Below are 16382 nucleotides of genomic sequence, written 5' to 3' on the forward strand. Positions count from 1 at the left end.
ATAACTGAACAGCATCAGATCTGCTCCGTATACGGTGTGTGTTTGTACCCTTACAGACAGACATCCGGTGTGCACACTGATGTCTAGTCTCTGCCGCGTGATCACAGAAGTAATAGGTCAGACAGACGATAACATAGGGGTAAAGATAGACGGTAAGCATCCCTGGGCCAGGAGATACCTGTAACTACAAGTCCCAGCATGTCGTGTGAGCAATTCTACTGACCTAAAACTAGTCAATCTTGGATGTAAAGAATAGACAGACATGTCCTGAATTACCGGCACAGATCTGACTGGTGAAATAGCGCTGAACGTGAATAGACAGTTCCTGGAATTGAGTAAATATGGCTAAAGAGATCACTCGGCTGAGCATGTATGATGTATGACAACCTTATCCTATATATTATATGAAAATCCCAGAACTCACCACCCGGCATCATCATATACTTTTATTCAGTTCCATAACCATTACAATGCTGTTCACATTGTAATGGTTATGGAACTGAATAAAAGTATATGATGATGCAAATGGTGAGTGCCGGGATTTTCATATAATACATTGTATCTGGGACTGTGCTCTTTTCCTCGTGCACCACCATCTGACACGGAGTGCCGCTCTGATCCTTATCCTATGTTCACACAACGTAAAAATAAGTAAAATATGGCCGTATTTGGCCCTTTTTACGTTGTGTGAACATAGGATAAGGCTGGATCATTGGCCAATTTACATAAGAATTACCCAGGACTGGAAAAAAAAACAAAAACTAAGTGACTAAGGGTCCATTTACACAGAAAGATTTTCTGCCAAAGATTTTCTGCCAAATCCAGGAATGGATTTGAAAAGGAGAAATCACAGGCTTTCCTTTAGGACCTGATCTCTATTTATAGTCTGTTTCTGGCTTTGGCTTCAAAACTTTGTCAGATAATCTGTGTAAATGGACCCTTACTTGCAAAAACACCACCACCCTTGTCCTCGGGTTGTGTGCAGTATTGTAATTCAGCTCCATTCACTTCAATGTAACTGAACTGCAAAACCCAAACTGAAGACAAGAATAAAGCAGCCATGTTTTTTTTTTATTATTATTTCTAAGCCTGGTTAACCCTTTGAAGGCGGCTATCCGCTTTTCCATATGTCTAAGGGTGTTTGGTCCACAACCTGTGAAACTACAACTTGATAAGTCACGTCAGCTACAGAACCCGCTCACTCCTCCTCCAATTAAGCCAGAATGGAGAGACCCCTTGCCTGTATTACATGGACACCAGGTAAGACTTTCTCTTTCCTTCTAGCTTTGCTGCAGGTGTGAGGTCCCCCCCAGCAATAAAGATGAATATAGGAGAGTCCTGACACCATTTGTAGCGCTGAATATTATAGCCATACTTACTAAAACCATGAAAAAAACACTAATCAGCATAAAAAAAAAAATTGTAACCCGACACAATACTATATTGTTGGGGCCCACGATCCAGGCCCCCCCCCCCCGCCCCCCAAAAAAAGCTCCAGCAAACTTCACGTGGACATTTGTTTTCGTGCCACGTTGTTGTTGTTGCCCATTCCTCTCCAAATCATTTAGCTGAAAACGAAAGGATTTTTTTTCCCTCTTCATTGTTAAATTCAATTCAACATACATTGACATGAATTGGGTAGCCCTGGTACAGTGTTGCAATATAACAATGATGTCACAAGTGTTTCTTGATCCTTAGAAACCTTCCGGCTCAGGCTCCCAAGACCGCTAAGTGCGCTAGTAAGACTGGTCGAGCAGAGAGTCTGGTCAGATATGGAGACAAATTCAGGTTAAAGATTATATGAAGCGACTGCATATTGCTCAGGAATACCATCACCTTATGATGTCATCGGCTGATCGTTTATTTAGGTTTAAACCTAAAATCATCGGGCACCGACCGCACATCGCTGTGTGGAATAGCGATGCACAGCGGGCGACCGACAATTTCACGAGCCCCATGCTTTACCTAAGCATGTTGCAGGGCTTCTCCTGCGCTCCTTCTTCCTCCCGGTCCCACGTGCAATAGGCTGAGCTCAGACAGGCCATACCGAAGCGGCTGCTGCGAGCTGGACCCGGAGGAAGAAGGAGCGCAGGAGAAGCCCTACAACATGCTTAGGTAAGTATGGTGTTCATACAAGGGCTGCAAGGACATCGGTAACGTTGTCCCTGCAGCCCTCGCTAAACGATGATCGGGCGGTGGAATAGGCCCAGTAAACGAGTGCCAAACAGTAACATTTGTGATCGGGCCCACAGTGGCCCTTAGGCCTCTTGCCTCCATTCTTAGGACCCGACCCCCCCCCCCCCCCCCAATGTTACATGATGGCCTATCCCAGCAACATGCCACCTCTAGTATGAGATTGTAATACCTCCTCAAAGTAATGGTATATCCTAGTGATATGTAACCATTTTACAAGATGAAAACTCCTTTAAGACATCACCGCTGTTCTGAAGACGCTTCACATTAAAATAGACATTTCTTGAATTGACCAAAAATAAGGAAAAAAAGAGAAAAAACTTTAGTCAAAAAGCAGGAGAGAGCAGACGTAGGGCAGGACAACGCAGACTAAGTTCTTATCCCTCACGATATATTTCGGTTTCCCTCTCAAAGTTTTTGTGTGAGGACCGACTAAGGCTTTGACTGTGATACACCAGCCGTTCACATTAACACCAGGCATTCCTTTTTTTATATCGTACATAAACGCCGTTTTCCTTAAAGCTTTATTACCATCCGAATCTTTCCCAATTAAAAAAAAAAAAAAAAAAAAAAAAAGAAAAAAGAAAAAAACTTACGAAGACAATCTTTCTGCAGTGAGAAGAGACGTGGGTCACGTGATCATTACTAGACGAATGGCAACCCTCGAGTTTAATAAATGAGCAGCAACTTGGCAAAAGAGAAGAATCCCGTGAAGGCATTTGGGTGTTAAGCCCCCTTTTTCTCCACAAGAAGTTTGTGCAGCTCGTTGGCGTCTTCTGTGGTCTTCACTCGGATCAGCATGGTGGCGGGAACGGTCGGGTTCTTCTCGTCAACGGGAGGGTTGGGAACGCACACGATCATCACGTTGTTCTTACCAGTCCTTGAACATGGCATGGAAGGCTGGACCAAGATGTTCAACAGGATGTTACCTGAAATAATAATAAAAAAATATTATTGGTAATCATAAAATATAGACAGAATTAATGGGAACCACATATGCAAATTTATTTTACACTTTGAAGTGTCATTGTTGTATTTTTTTTTCCAGAAATCAATAGTCCAGGCGATTTTAAGAAACTTTGTAATTGGGTTATTAGGCAAATATGTCATTATCTGCATTCAAAAAGACTTTCCCCAGGCCCCCCTCCCTCCCTCCTCTCTCTCATCCACTGCTCATTATCAAGAAATCTCAACTCTTTTACATCAGACGGGCCCTGTCTGTTCTATGGAGAGGGGAGAAGGGCAAAGGGAGATTAGTCGGTAGCAGAGAACAAAGGATTACACAGCAGGACCTGTGTGAAAGCCAGTATTCAGAGGTCAGAGAGGTCAGTGCTGACTTCAGAGGCGATAGCCCGGTGATGTAGCTGTAAATTAACGCTGTTGTCCTGTTTTGGTGCCTCATCTCCCTCCACCTCTCCCCTCTTCATAGTGAACCATAAGGACAGCGGGGAGAGCTTCAAACTGCTTTTTCATGATAAAAATGCATTTTTCGGCTAATAAACCCAATTACAAAGTTTCTTAAAATCGCCTGTACTACTGATTTCTGCAAAAAAAAAAAAAAAAAATGTAAATGACAGTGACAATTGAAGCCATCAGCTCCCCACACAATCCTTTTTAAAGGGGTTGTCCAGGCAAAAAACTGCTGCTTCCTCCCCAAAACAGTGCCACTCTTGTTTTCAGTTCTGTTCCACTGAAGTGAATGGAGCTAAATCATAATACCACACACAACCTGAGGACAGGGGTGGCACTAAAAAAAAGTAAGTTTTTTTTTTTTTTTTAAATCTCGGATAACCCCTTGTTATTACAACCGTATCATGAAATATCCCTAGGATGTATGCCATCGCTTTATGGGAGACCGACCCATTGTGACCTGACTAGTGCTACATCTAGTAGAGCTGCAGTACTGAAACAATCCACTAGATGGCGCTAGCTGCAGTTCATTGCACTGGGGAGTCACAGAACAGGAAAAACATCCATGTAACCCTTTTAGTCTTAGGACTGGTTCCCAGTGATCATGAAATGATGGCAAATACTAAATACAGGGGGGTCAAACTTGAGCAAAAGCTTAAGCTTTGGCTGTCCAGGCATGACGGGAATTGTAGTTTTGCTCATGTTTGAACCCCCCCCTTTGTACTAGTAGTTGCAATCGCTTCATAAGCTGGGTATATCCCTTTAAACATTTATGTTTACACCTTACAGTCCTGTGGTGCTTTAGATCTTTTGCACATGTATATAACTGTATGGTGACTGAGTATACAAAGCATATTCCCGACACAGAATAAGACGTCTGTCACGCTACACCTAAGAGTTCTGAGGAGCTTTACATCTTCTGCACATGTATGTAACTGTATATAAAGCATATGCCCGACATAGTATAAGGAGTCTGTCACACTACACCTCAGATCCCATTGCCACAGATCAAAACTCTATATTTAGCCAGACTATAAAATAAAAAAATTAAAGTAAACTACACACAGCAATCCCTAACATTAAGAAGCGGCGGAGCTCTATTATCCTCCGTTGAGCGCGCTACATGAAAGCGATCAGATATACACGGAGAATTCACTACAAGCTGCGGATCCTAAAAGGAAAAAAAAGCTGCAAAGGGATCCATTTCCAGCAGGACCAAAGTCCTCTCTTATTCCTCTCACAGTGACTGGAGCCAATGGCACAGAAAGCAGTCATAAGCGTGTGCTATTTACTGTATCCTGACTGATCTATCCATCACAATGATCTCATGGGCACTGCCCACTGTACTCCTGAGAGGGCGGCTGGTAATACAGCTGCTGTTTAATCCAGATGCTGCTCCATAAAGGAAAATGGGTAGACTCTGGCTATCAACAACCCTGAGAAACACAGGGTGAGGTTTACCATAAAATACACCACTTCCTGTGGGACATACAGCTGCTGATAAGTACTGGAGGAAGAGATAAATTTAGATAGATAGGATATAGTGTGTGTGTGTGAGCAATATAAGTAAACTGATCTGTATAATCATTTGGTGTCATAGTGCCCCTTTCAGAGTGAATGATGTCGGGAGTTCAGCGGTCAGGTCTAGTGATGCACGATGCACCGAAATTTTGATACTAATATCTATATTCGGGGCAAAAAACGGTTCGGTACCAGGATTTCCTGGTATCGATACTTTATTTTAAGATGTGCAATAGCGCAGCTTAACATAGAGTATAGCACAGAGAACACGGCCGGCGGTTACCTGAGCGCCGGCCGTGTTTTCTGTGTGCTCCCCGCGCGGCTCACCAACTCCTTTTCCATGCTGCCTGGTCCCTATGTCATCTCTCTCCCCCGCACGGCTCACCAACTCACCAGCTTCTGCTCCATCTCCATGCTGCCCGGTCAAGCAGGTCAGTGAGCCAGCGTGCCACAGCACATGTGTCACGGCCGGGGGTTAACCCCACACTACCCACTGGCCGACCCTGTTCTGCAACCAGCGGGGGCCTCCTGGGTACGGCATGCCGCTGTCACTACAGAGCGGTATTCATACTGGGCTGTGCTCCGCAGTGACTCCCGGCCGCAGCCTCCTTACTACGGGACGATCTCTAAAGCAATTGGCTGCGGCGTACGGAGCTTCTGGGATGCTGACGACACTTCACAGCGGCATCTACACAGTTACACCGGCTATTTAACTGTGTAGATGCAGCTACGGTGTCAGCAGCATCCGAGCCGCTCCGTACGCCACAGCCGATTGCTTTAGAGATTGTCCCGTAGTAAGGAGGCTGAGGCCTGTGTGCGGGGGCTGGGAGTCACAGCGGGAAGGGAGGGGGGAGTGACGCTGGGACCGGGCAGCATGGCAGGAGGTGAAGGTTCTGCTCCACTACAACTATTACTATCCCCAATGTACTATACTAGTGCTGGGTCAGCACTAGTATAGTATGTTGGGGATAGTAGTTTTATGGCTAACATATAGCACTAGTATAGCATGTTGGGGGTAGTATTCGTATAGCTATGTGTCAACCATACAACTACTATCCCCAATATAGTATACTTGTTTTATGTGTCGGCCATACTAGTACCCACAACATACTATACTGTGCATCTGCCTTACTACTACCCCCAACCTACTATACTGTGCATCTGGCATACTACTACTACCCCCAACATACTATACTGTGCATCTGCCTTACTACTACTACCCCCAACATACAATATTGTGCATCTGCCATACAACTACTACCCCCAACATACAATATTGTGCATCCGCCATACAACTACTACCCCCAACATACTATACTGTGCGTGAGCCATACAACTACTACCCCCAACTTACTATACTGCGTGTCAGCCATACAACTACTACCCCCAACCTACTATACTGCGTGTCAGCCATACTACCTTCCCAATCTCGCACAGTATACAGTGTTCAAAGCTGCAAATCATTGCGCAATAAAAAAAGACTCTCATACAGCCCTATAGGCTGAAAGATTTTTAGAAAGTTATGGGAATCAGAAAACAGCAATTTTAAGCACATGTATTAAACAAAACAAAAAAAACTACAAAATACTAAACTTTTGTAACATTTGTACAGTGTAAGTTGTAAATTAAAAGATATTGTACCATTGTAATAGTACCGACCTGAAGAATATAGATAACATGTCAGCTATATTACATATTGGGGGGGGGGGGGGGGGGGGGGGGCATTATATTGAATCCTTATGGGGGGGGGGGTCCTTATACGCCAAGTATTGAAATGGTATTGAGTATCGAAATAAAAAAGTTGGTATTGGTATCGAACTTAAAATTCTGGTATCGTGACATCCCTAGTCAGGTCTGTAGCGCACAGTGCCAGAACCGTATATATGGAACGTGTGAATGCAGCCTCAGTCTGCTCCAAGAGTTCAGCGAGACGTTATGCTGCGAGGTAGTGACACCTACTGGGAGGATAGGCATATTGCAGAAAATTCACAAGTTGTACTAGCAAAGGGATTTTTCACAAAGAAATTGAGACCCAAACCCTTTCCTTTAACTTCTGTAAATTAGGCTTGTTTCTAGAATGGGCTGTGTAGGCGTCACTTTTTCCATAAGCCAACAGACAGACAGGAAAAAAAAAAGTTCTGTTCCTGGATGAAGAAGTTGGCCAAACCTCTCAGCATCTGCACCGCTCTCTATAGAGCCATCTGGAAGCGGTGATCAGCGTTTAACCGATACGGTTCTTAGTTTGTATAGTGCAATATGTTCAAACCAGGGTGCACGTTATAATACACAGCTGTATAGACTTTGGTTAAGCCACGTGTGCATGCATCTAACCCAGGGATGGGGAACCTTCGGCCCTCCAGCTGTTGCAAAACTACAATTCCCATCATGCCTGGACAGCCAAAGCTCTGCAAGTCTAGCCACAATGGGAATTGTAGTTTTGCAACAGCTGGAGGGTCACAGGCTCCCCATCCATGATCTAAAAAGACACATGTATTGAAGGGCTTGTCCAGGCACGGATAAACATGGCTGCTTTTTTTCAGAAACAGTACCACTCCTTTCCTTAGTTGAATGAACCTGAACTGTAAAACCACACACAACCTGAGGACAGGGGGTGGCTTTTTTTTTTTTTTTGGCAAGAAAGTAGCAGTGCTTGTTCGAATTCTAAATAACCCCTTTAAAGGGTTACTCCGAACAGGGGTCATTTTTATTGTACGGCCGGGGAGGGGGTGGATATAGAAGGTGTCGGTCACTTACCTCCCTAGTTCCAGCGCCGGGTCCCGTATTGCGCCGCCCCGTTCTCCCATTTGGCTGCCGCTTTCATGGTGTGAGTTGCAGCTTGAGACGTGACGTCTCAAGGCAGCTCAGCCGTTTAGCGGTCATAGCAGAGTCCCGCCTTGGCCGCTAAATGGCTGAGCTGCCTTGAGATGTCACGTCTCAAGCCGCAGCTCAGACCATGAAGTGACAGCCGGAAGAAGTACGGTGGCGGCGCAATCCGGGACCCAGCGCTGGAACCAGGGAGGTAAGTGACCGTCAGCATCTATATACACCCCCTCCCTGGCTGTACAATAAAAATGACCCCAGCCCGGAGTACCTCTAACTTTTTAAGGATCACGGCATCTTTAACTATCTGGTTCATCCGCAAGATATGTTTAACAAAGTTTGGAGGTGGAGAAGATAAATGCGGCCGTGTGAGGTGAAAGCTAGCTTCCAAATAAAGGCGGCAGAGTTTTATTATTGTCTTTGCTATATAAAAACGTTAATATGAGAAGTGTCACCCTGGACCCACACTAAAAAAAGCTATAGAAAGGTCTCATAACATGAAGCCAAGGATGTGCTACTTACCAAGGTTGGTATCAGCCCGAACCAGCAGCTGAGTCTTCTGATCTCCCAACGTCTTCAGATGAAGGGTGCCGACTCCTTTCTCCTTAAATTCATTATCTTTTTTGTAGAACAGTTTACACCTGTCACAAGGAAAAGGCAAACGTGTGACCTCAAGACAACTTCTGAGAGGAACAGCAGTTAGTGGCAATGGCTTTTCTTAGTATTGACCAGTAAGCAGATGGCATTGTAAGTTTTAAAATCCGCACCAAGAAAATTTGAGTGTTATCTCAACTTTGCCCCAACCTATTCAACACCTCTATCACACTCACCGATCAGTACTTGATGCGTTTTATATGCTTTATACCAGGGATGGGGAACCTTCAGTCCTCCAGCTGTTGCAAAACTACAATTCCCATCATGCCTGGACAGCCAAAGCAAAGCTTTGGCTGTCCAGGCATGATGGGAATTGTAGTTTTGCAACAGCTGGAGGGACGAAGGTTCCCCATCCCTGGTTCATACGGTTGATACTAACTTTTTGGAATAGAAGGCATCATCTTCTTTTACTTCTTGAATAACTACTTTCGGCGGCTCTTCCGCTTCCTCTTCATCAGCAGCAGCACCTCCGCCTACAAGGGAAAAAGGATGAAAATCATACATCATACACTTTCATAAGCCTACGGGACACTAGATTAGAGAAGAAACCCATACAGCACTTCCTATCAGACCATTAGGTTAAAGTGTCTGTCATTTAATTTAATTTTTTTTTTTTGCAGAAATCAATAGTACAGGAGATTTAAAAAAACATTGTAATTGGGTTTATTAGCCGAAAAATGCATTTTTATCATGAAAAAGCAGTTTGAAGCTCTCCCCCCTGTCTTTATGGTTTTCTATGGAGAGGGGAGGGAGATGAGGCACCAAAACAGGACAACAAAGAGTTAATTTACAGCTACATCACGGGGCTATCCTCTCCTCTCTTCTGAGGTCAGCACTGACCTCTAAATACAGGCTTTCACACAGGTCCCACTGTGTAATCCTTTGTTCTCTGCTAGCGACTAATCTCCCTCCTCCCCTCTCCATAGGTTACACAGGGCCCGACTGATGTAAAAGTCGAGATTTCCTGATAATGAGCAGAGAATATGAGAGAGGAGGGGAAGGGAGGTGGGGGGGACCTGGGGAAAGTCTTTGTATGCAGATAATGGCAGATTTGCCTGATAAACCCAATTACAAAGTTTCTTAAAATCGCCTGGACTATTGATCTCTGGAAAAAAAAAAAATTATATTATAATATTTTATACATATACACATACACACACTAACACTTTAAAGGATAACATGAACAAATCCATCCATGTAAAGAGGGGGAGAAGGAATCTGCGGCCCTCAAGCTGTTGCCAAACTAAGATTCTAATCGTGCCTGGACAGCCAAAGCTGACAATGGATGATGGGAATTTTAGTTTTGCAACACCTAGAGGGCCAATGGTTCCTCATTCTTGATCTACATCAGGGGAATCAAACGGTTGTCCTGCAGCTGTTGCAAAACTACAATTCCCATCATGCCTTCACACACAAAGCTTTAGCATTGGTTGTCCAGGCATAATGGAAATTGTAGTTTTGCAACAACTGGAGGGCTGAGAGTCGAACATGAGCGGATCTGTTGAACACAGATGTGAACTTTGTCTAAAAACACTGATTCTTTTTATTGTATGGAGGAAACAAGCAATAGTCTTCTCATTAATCTTTCCCCTCCCTCCTAATCCAGACCTATTTTTGCATCTGTATTATGGGCACAAAAGCTGGACCGACCAGATATTCAGGAGAAGGAAAAGTAATACTCCACTTTATTAGAACTCCACTTCCACCTTGGTCAGCCATTGCTGATCAATAACACGGTATCACAATCATAGTGATGTTTCAGAATTTCAAAGACATGACCAAGGTTAGGTGGAGCCCGAGCAGCAAGAAGTAGCATTACTTTTCCTCCTTCAAGATAATTCTTTTAGTGTTAGAAACCAACTAACCACTGTGGCAGTAAACATTCCCTACACACACACACCTGAATCGTGACTCTTGTTGGTCGACACCGGCTGAACAGAAAACGAAGATGCTCCAATACTGCTCTTATTTGTATCTTTACCGAAGAGACTGGCGGCCCCCGCTGAGAAAGAGAAACCAGCTGCTGTCCCCGAGCTGAATGAACCAAAGCTACTAGTGTCCGTCTTTTGCCCGAAGGAGAAGAGAGATGCCGGCTGAGCCTTCTTTTCTGGTGAGGACTGAGCCGGCTGTTCAGATTTACTCTCCTTGCACGTAAAAGAAAAAGACGGCTTGGTCTCCGCTTTCGGAGAGACAAATGTGGGAATGGTCGGGGTGCCCTTGGAGCTGTCGCTCTCAGATCCGCTGTCTATATTCGCTCCGTATTTCTGCTCTATTGTGGCTAAATATTTTTCGTAGTCCTTAAAGATCGGCGTCAGGTCGCACAGTGGATTGGAATTGACGTGTTTCACAATCCAGTCACGGACAGAGTAGTTCAGGGATGTTAACTGTTTGTTGTATTCGCTTGAGCCGCCCGACTTGTTTGGACCTGAACCAGAGGTAGGTGAAGGATTCTCTCCGTTTGTTTTTGCAGAAGTTCCATCGGCGGCGGTAGATGTCGGACCATTGGTAAAGAGAGATCCTGATGAATAAGATTAGACGCTAGTATAAGCTAAATATAGGGCTGGCCATGCACAGTAAAAGAAATCACTAAAAAAAGAAAACTTATGGCAGCAAATCTAAAACTCACCAAAGGACTGTTTGTTTTCCCCGGCAGGCTTTGCGGCGAACAAGGATGTTGTGCGGCTGCCGTTGGTCAGACCCGGAAAAGGCTTTGCAGCAGTCTCACTTCCAAATCCAGCAAAACTTGCTCCAGATGTTGAGAACAAACCTTTAAACCCTTTAAAAGCTCCACTACCCTCAGACTAAAAGGGAAAAGAAAAGACAAACAAAACTTAAAGTTCCGCTTCACAGAGATACCGATTCCAGGTTGCATAAACGTTGACGTTCTTACCTCACTTCCTGGATTCCTTCTCTTCGCCTTCTTAATTTCTCTGTTCTTTAAAACATCTTGACTCGCAACAGAGAACATTCCTGCCTGAGAGATCATGAGACGGGTGATAACATAACAGATGGGTGATGGACATACAGGAAAATACATCTAATGGATGTATAAAAAGTTACTGGCGCTAAGATTATACAAAAGTGAGGAAATTATGGCGTCACATCGTCTAAGTGTAAAAACTACTGTGACAAAGGTATTTAGTTACAGGCTCTAAACTTCTTATAAGGCCCGGTATAGACACATACACAGTGAATGATGCTGTAAGCCCATAGCTGTCTACTACGTAGTGATGGCGTGGGTTACTGTAGTTCAGGAGAAAAGCTGTCGTAACCCATGCCACCACTACAGAGTAGACAGCGCATTCACGGTGTATCGCTGCAGAGTACTCACCTCCTCCCCCGTGCAGGCCAGCTTCATGTTCACCACAAGTGGCCTGGACTATGTTGCCTTCTTCTCCCAAGAGCGTAGTCCAGGCCACTTCTGGTGAGCGTGTGTAGCTGGCCTGCATGGGGGAATAGCTGAGTAGTAGATGTGATGACAGGAGCGCTGTGTGTTATATGCTCCTGTGGGTGGAGGGGACCCATGCCGGGTGGCTCCAGCTAGGGGATCTGTGGCACGATCCGGAGGAGGATTGGTAGCCCTCGCCGCCCAGCACAGATCCTCTCCGGCAGCAGAGATGATGTGTGAATAAGGATTGAGTGACTAAGGCCTAAAACTTTACTCTCACGTAGAGTATTTTTAAACATCATTGGACATTAGAGAACATGAGTCCAACAGCGTCCAGTTGTGTACAAAAAGTTCCAAATGTTTTGACCAAAATGCTCGGTCAACCATACCTTAACGGGGTTATCCAGTGTTACAAAACAGGGCCACTTTCTTTCAGAGAGAGCACCACTATTGTCTCCAGTTCAGGAGTGGTTTGAAATTTAGCTCCATTCACTTCAATGGAACTGAGTTACAAAAACTGCACCCAAACTGGAGACAAGAGTGGAGCCGTCTCTGGAAGAAAGTGGCCATGTTTTTCTACCAGTGAATAATCCCTTTAAGGCCAAAGAGACCTTATTTTATATCATACGTCATGGTGCTTGTTTCAGGTAAAACTGATCTTTTATTATCTGTGGATTGTGCCACCTGAGCGGGGATTCTCTACCAAAGTGTCACTTAGCCCCGCCCATAACAGTGCCATAGACCCCCGCCACACTGACATCCTGCCCCTATTGGAATGGGCCAGTCTAAAGGTCTAGGCCCCACCCGCCTGATGTCAGAGGGGCGGGGCCTACTGTGGTGATGTGGGCGTGGCTAATTGGCGCTGCATCCGTGAAGGCCCCCCCAGGTAGCACAATATGCACATGATAAAAGATCACTTTTTATTGGAACAAGCACCATGACGTATAATATAAAATAAGGTATGAAAACTGCTAAATTTACCCATTACACCTGTGAAAAGAAGTCATAATGCAAAAAAGGGGGGGAGGGGGTTGGGACAGTGTCACTAAGTCGAAACACTGTTGCTGTGTACTCTGACAAAAGCTTGGAACAACTGGATGCTGATGAACTATTTTCTCATGCTGGAATCGGAGATTGCTGGTAATCCTGTGGGCATCCATACTTCAAGCTGCCTGGTGGACTACTAGTTACGGAGCTGTTAGGCATCATTCACACCTTTAGTGAACTTCCAGGTCCGCTACTTGTAATCGTACTGGTGATACGTGAAAAAACGAAAATACTAAAGTAGTGGTAAAATAACTAAAAATTTAACTAGTTCGCTTAGATTTGATCTGCGTTTTTCACGACCACAAAAAACATAGATCCCAAAGACGTCTATTGGCTAATCTATGTCCTATTTTTTCTTGGAACGGATTGTGGCTCCATGATAAAGCGGAATGTGTGAATAGCACAATAGAAATCCATGGGCAATAGGTTGATCTGTTATGACATAAAACTTTGGGGGACGTGTGAATAAGGCCTTAGACGCTTCTTTTCTTCAATATGTCATCAAAGGTGTTAAAGGGGTTATCCAGCGCTACAAAAACATGGCCACTTTTCACCCTCTCTTGTCTCCAGATTGGGTCGGGTTTGGAACTCAGTTCCATTGAAGTAAATGGAGCTTAATTGCAAACCACACCTGACCTGGAGACAAGAGAGGGGGAAAAGTGGCCATGTTTTTGTAGCGCTGGATAACGCCTTTAAGGGTTACTGACTGCATCAGGTCTCACTCCTGAGACCTGTTGTGATCCCAATACACAGTGATAAGAGGAGTGTGCAGCAGTGTGTCTCTCCCCAGCTGTCAATCAAATCTGACTCACTTTATTCTCTACATTACGTAGCAGAAGAGTCGAATGTTCTGCTGGCTGGGGAGTGAAGCACACAGTCATGCACTTCCACCAAACAAAACTATCTAGTCGAGTGCAGGTCAGATGGCGGCTCACTTACATCCTCAGACTCTTCCTCTTGATCCCAGTTGCGGTCTGTCAGCTCCTTGTCTGCCACTCTCTTCGCCATTTTGCCAGCACTGAAAAAGAGAAAGGACGTGGTACGTTATACGTGGATTCTGGAATCTCGAACAAAATCAGTACCAGATTCAGAAGCTACAATTTCACCATTCTGAAACGATTTTCGGCAACAAATCTTAAACATGTGAATTCATTCAAAGGTACTTTTGGAGAAACAAAATAAAAAGTGCTGCCGTGTATAGAAGCGGAGCAGAGATCCCAGTGTATTACAGGGCTGCGCAGATCCCAGATCACGTACTGTATATATACACCAATGACTGAGTACGTTCTGCCCTCCAGCTGTTGCAAAACTACAATTCCCATCATGCCTGGACACCCAAAGCTAAAGATGGGAATTGTAGTTTTGCAACAGCTGGAGAGCGGAACGTACCCTGTCATTGGTGTATATACAGTACATACAGACTGATCCTATACTCAGACCCTATACAGGGGTTGTCCATCAATCAAGCCTTATCCCCCCTTCCCATAGAACAGGGAGATCGCGGGGGGTCCAATCACTGGTACTTTGACCCCCTCGTACCCACACGTAAATGGGGTACACAGTGCCACTCTATTCACTACAGGACTCCAAAATATAGCTAAGCGCTACAGCGCCGGGCCACAATTCTTTTAAATCAACTGGTGATAGAAAGCGCCATAGATTTGTAATTTACTTCTATGTAAAAATCTCCAGTCTTCCACTACTTATCAGCTGCTGTAAGTCCTGCAGGAAGTGGTGTATTCTTTCCCAGTCTAACACAGTGCTCTCCGCTGCCACCTCTGTCCATGTCAGGAACTGTCCAGAGCAGTAGAGGTTTTCTATGGGGATTTGCTGCTGCTCTGGACAGTTCCTGACATGGACAGAGGTGGCAGCAGACTGGAAAGAATACACCACTTCCTGCAGGACATACGGTACCTGATAAGTACTGGAAGACTGGGGATTTTTTTTTTACATAGAAGTAAATTACGAAGCTATATAACTTTCTGAAAAATATATCAATCTCCGGAGTACCCCTTTAAAGTGTGATATCCATAGATCAGAATGGGGGGGGGGTCACACGCAGGACCGACCTGTCATGGTCGTATCCATGGATACCCACTTTTTAAGGGCCGAATGGGTTTCCCACCGATTGAGTCAGCGTACTTTATGACAGGTAACTTATCACCTATCTATCCATAGACCGCTGGGACCCCCGACCTTCCCATTCTTGGGTACAACGGCCCAGGAATGAATATATATATATATATATATATATATATATTACCAAGCTCAAATATGAATACCCCTTTAAGGCCTATAGGGTTATTCCCAACTTTAAAGGTTGGGGGTCTGACCCCCCGGGACGCCATAAAAATAGAGGTCGCTTGTCCCTTCAATGAATGGAGGAGAAGCGAGAACGTGCGGCTGAAGCTCCATTCATTCTCTACGCAGGGTCTGTATATTGATGGAAAATCCCTTTAAGGAGGCAAAAATAGGTAGAAAACATAGCAATGAGATAAGATATATATATCAAATAATATAAGTTAGGATAATATACGATATTACACAATACAATACAGTATAATAATGTGGGCCTCTCTACCTTTTGCAAAACTACAACTCCCAGCATGCCCTGACAGCCTTCGGCTGTCAGGGCATACTGGGAGTTGTAGTTTTGCAACAGCTGAAGAAGCAGAGATGAGAGAATTGTTATATACAGGTCTGTAATATAATATAATGATCAGGTCAGTGACGTCATCACAGCCACCATGTGTGACAGGAGCCCTCCCGGTCTCTATCACCCCACTCACCTCCTACAGACACGAGTGAGGCCTCGTCACGTCACGCAAACACACACACGCCGGTCTCTGTCCACCCCCCCTCACATGCAGCGACCACCCAACGACGCGACGAGGGCGGGAAACCTCTTCAGGCGGCCATTTTGTAAGAGCGCCGACAGGTTAGACTCGACTGCGCATGCCTCGACGCTAACGGCCGGGAGCAAAAAAAAGGAGGCGGGGCTTCCGCGGCACATTCAATGAAGAAAGCGGAACTCTACTGCGCATGCGGCAAGGACTTCCCGGCTGCTCATTGGACAGAGCGCGCCCATTGAGAAAGACGGAGAGGGCAGGGCGCATGCGCGGCGTTGGCAAGCACGTTCCTTGTCATGGCGACCAGACTTTTAGGTGGTTGTAGTGTGGGACTACAAATCCCAGCTGTTGAGGATAAATCTTTGAGAAGATAGAGCATGTGTCATTTTAGGCTCTGAATTAGTAGTATATACAACTTTTAAATGACATTAATAGCTGTTTTCTTATAAAAAAACAGCGCCATACCTTTTCTGAGGTTGTGTGTGGCATTACTTCACAGA

At 44.9% G+C, this 16382-nt stretch overlaps 1 protein-coding gene across 1 annotated transcript; it reads right to left on the reverse strand.

Moving 5' to 3' along the window:
- Positions 1-2799: 2799 nt before the first annotated feature.
- Positions 2800-16023, reverse strand: NUP50 (nucleoporin 50). The gene is made up of 8 exons (XM_069952441.1): positions 15823-16023; positions 13973-14051; positions 11489-11572; positions 11225-11399; positions 10499-11116; positions 8978-9071; positions 8467-8585; positions 2800-3122 (listed from the first exon to the last, which is right to left on the reverse strand). The coding sequence occupies exons 2-8, from the start codon at positions 14039-14041 to the stop codon at positions 2920-2922; spliced, it is 1362 nt and encodes a 453-aa protein (XP_069808542.1). The 5' UTR covers positions 14042-14051; positions 15823-16023; the 3' UTR covers positions 2800-2919.
- Between the last annotated feature and the right edge of the window lie 359 nt (positions 16024-16382).

This window comes from Dendropsophus ebraccatus, chromosome 1 (genome assembly GCF_027789765.1).
Source record: "Dendropsophus ebraccatus isolate aDenEbr1 chromosome 1, aDenEbr1.pat, whole genome shotgun sequence".
NCBI lineage: Eukaryota > Metazoa > Chordata > Amphibia > Anura > Hylidae > Dendropsophus > Dendropsophus ebraccatus.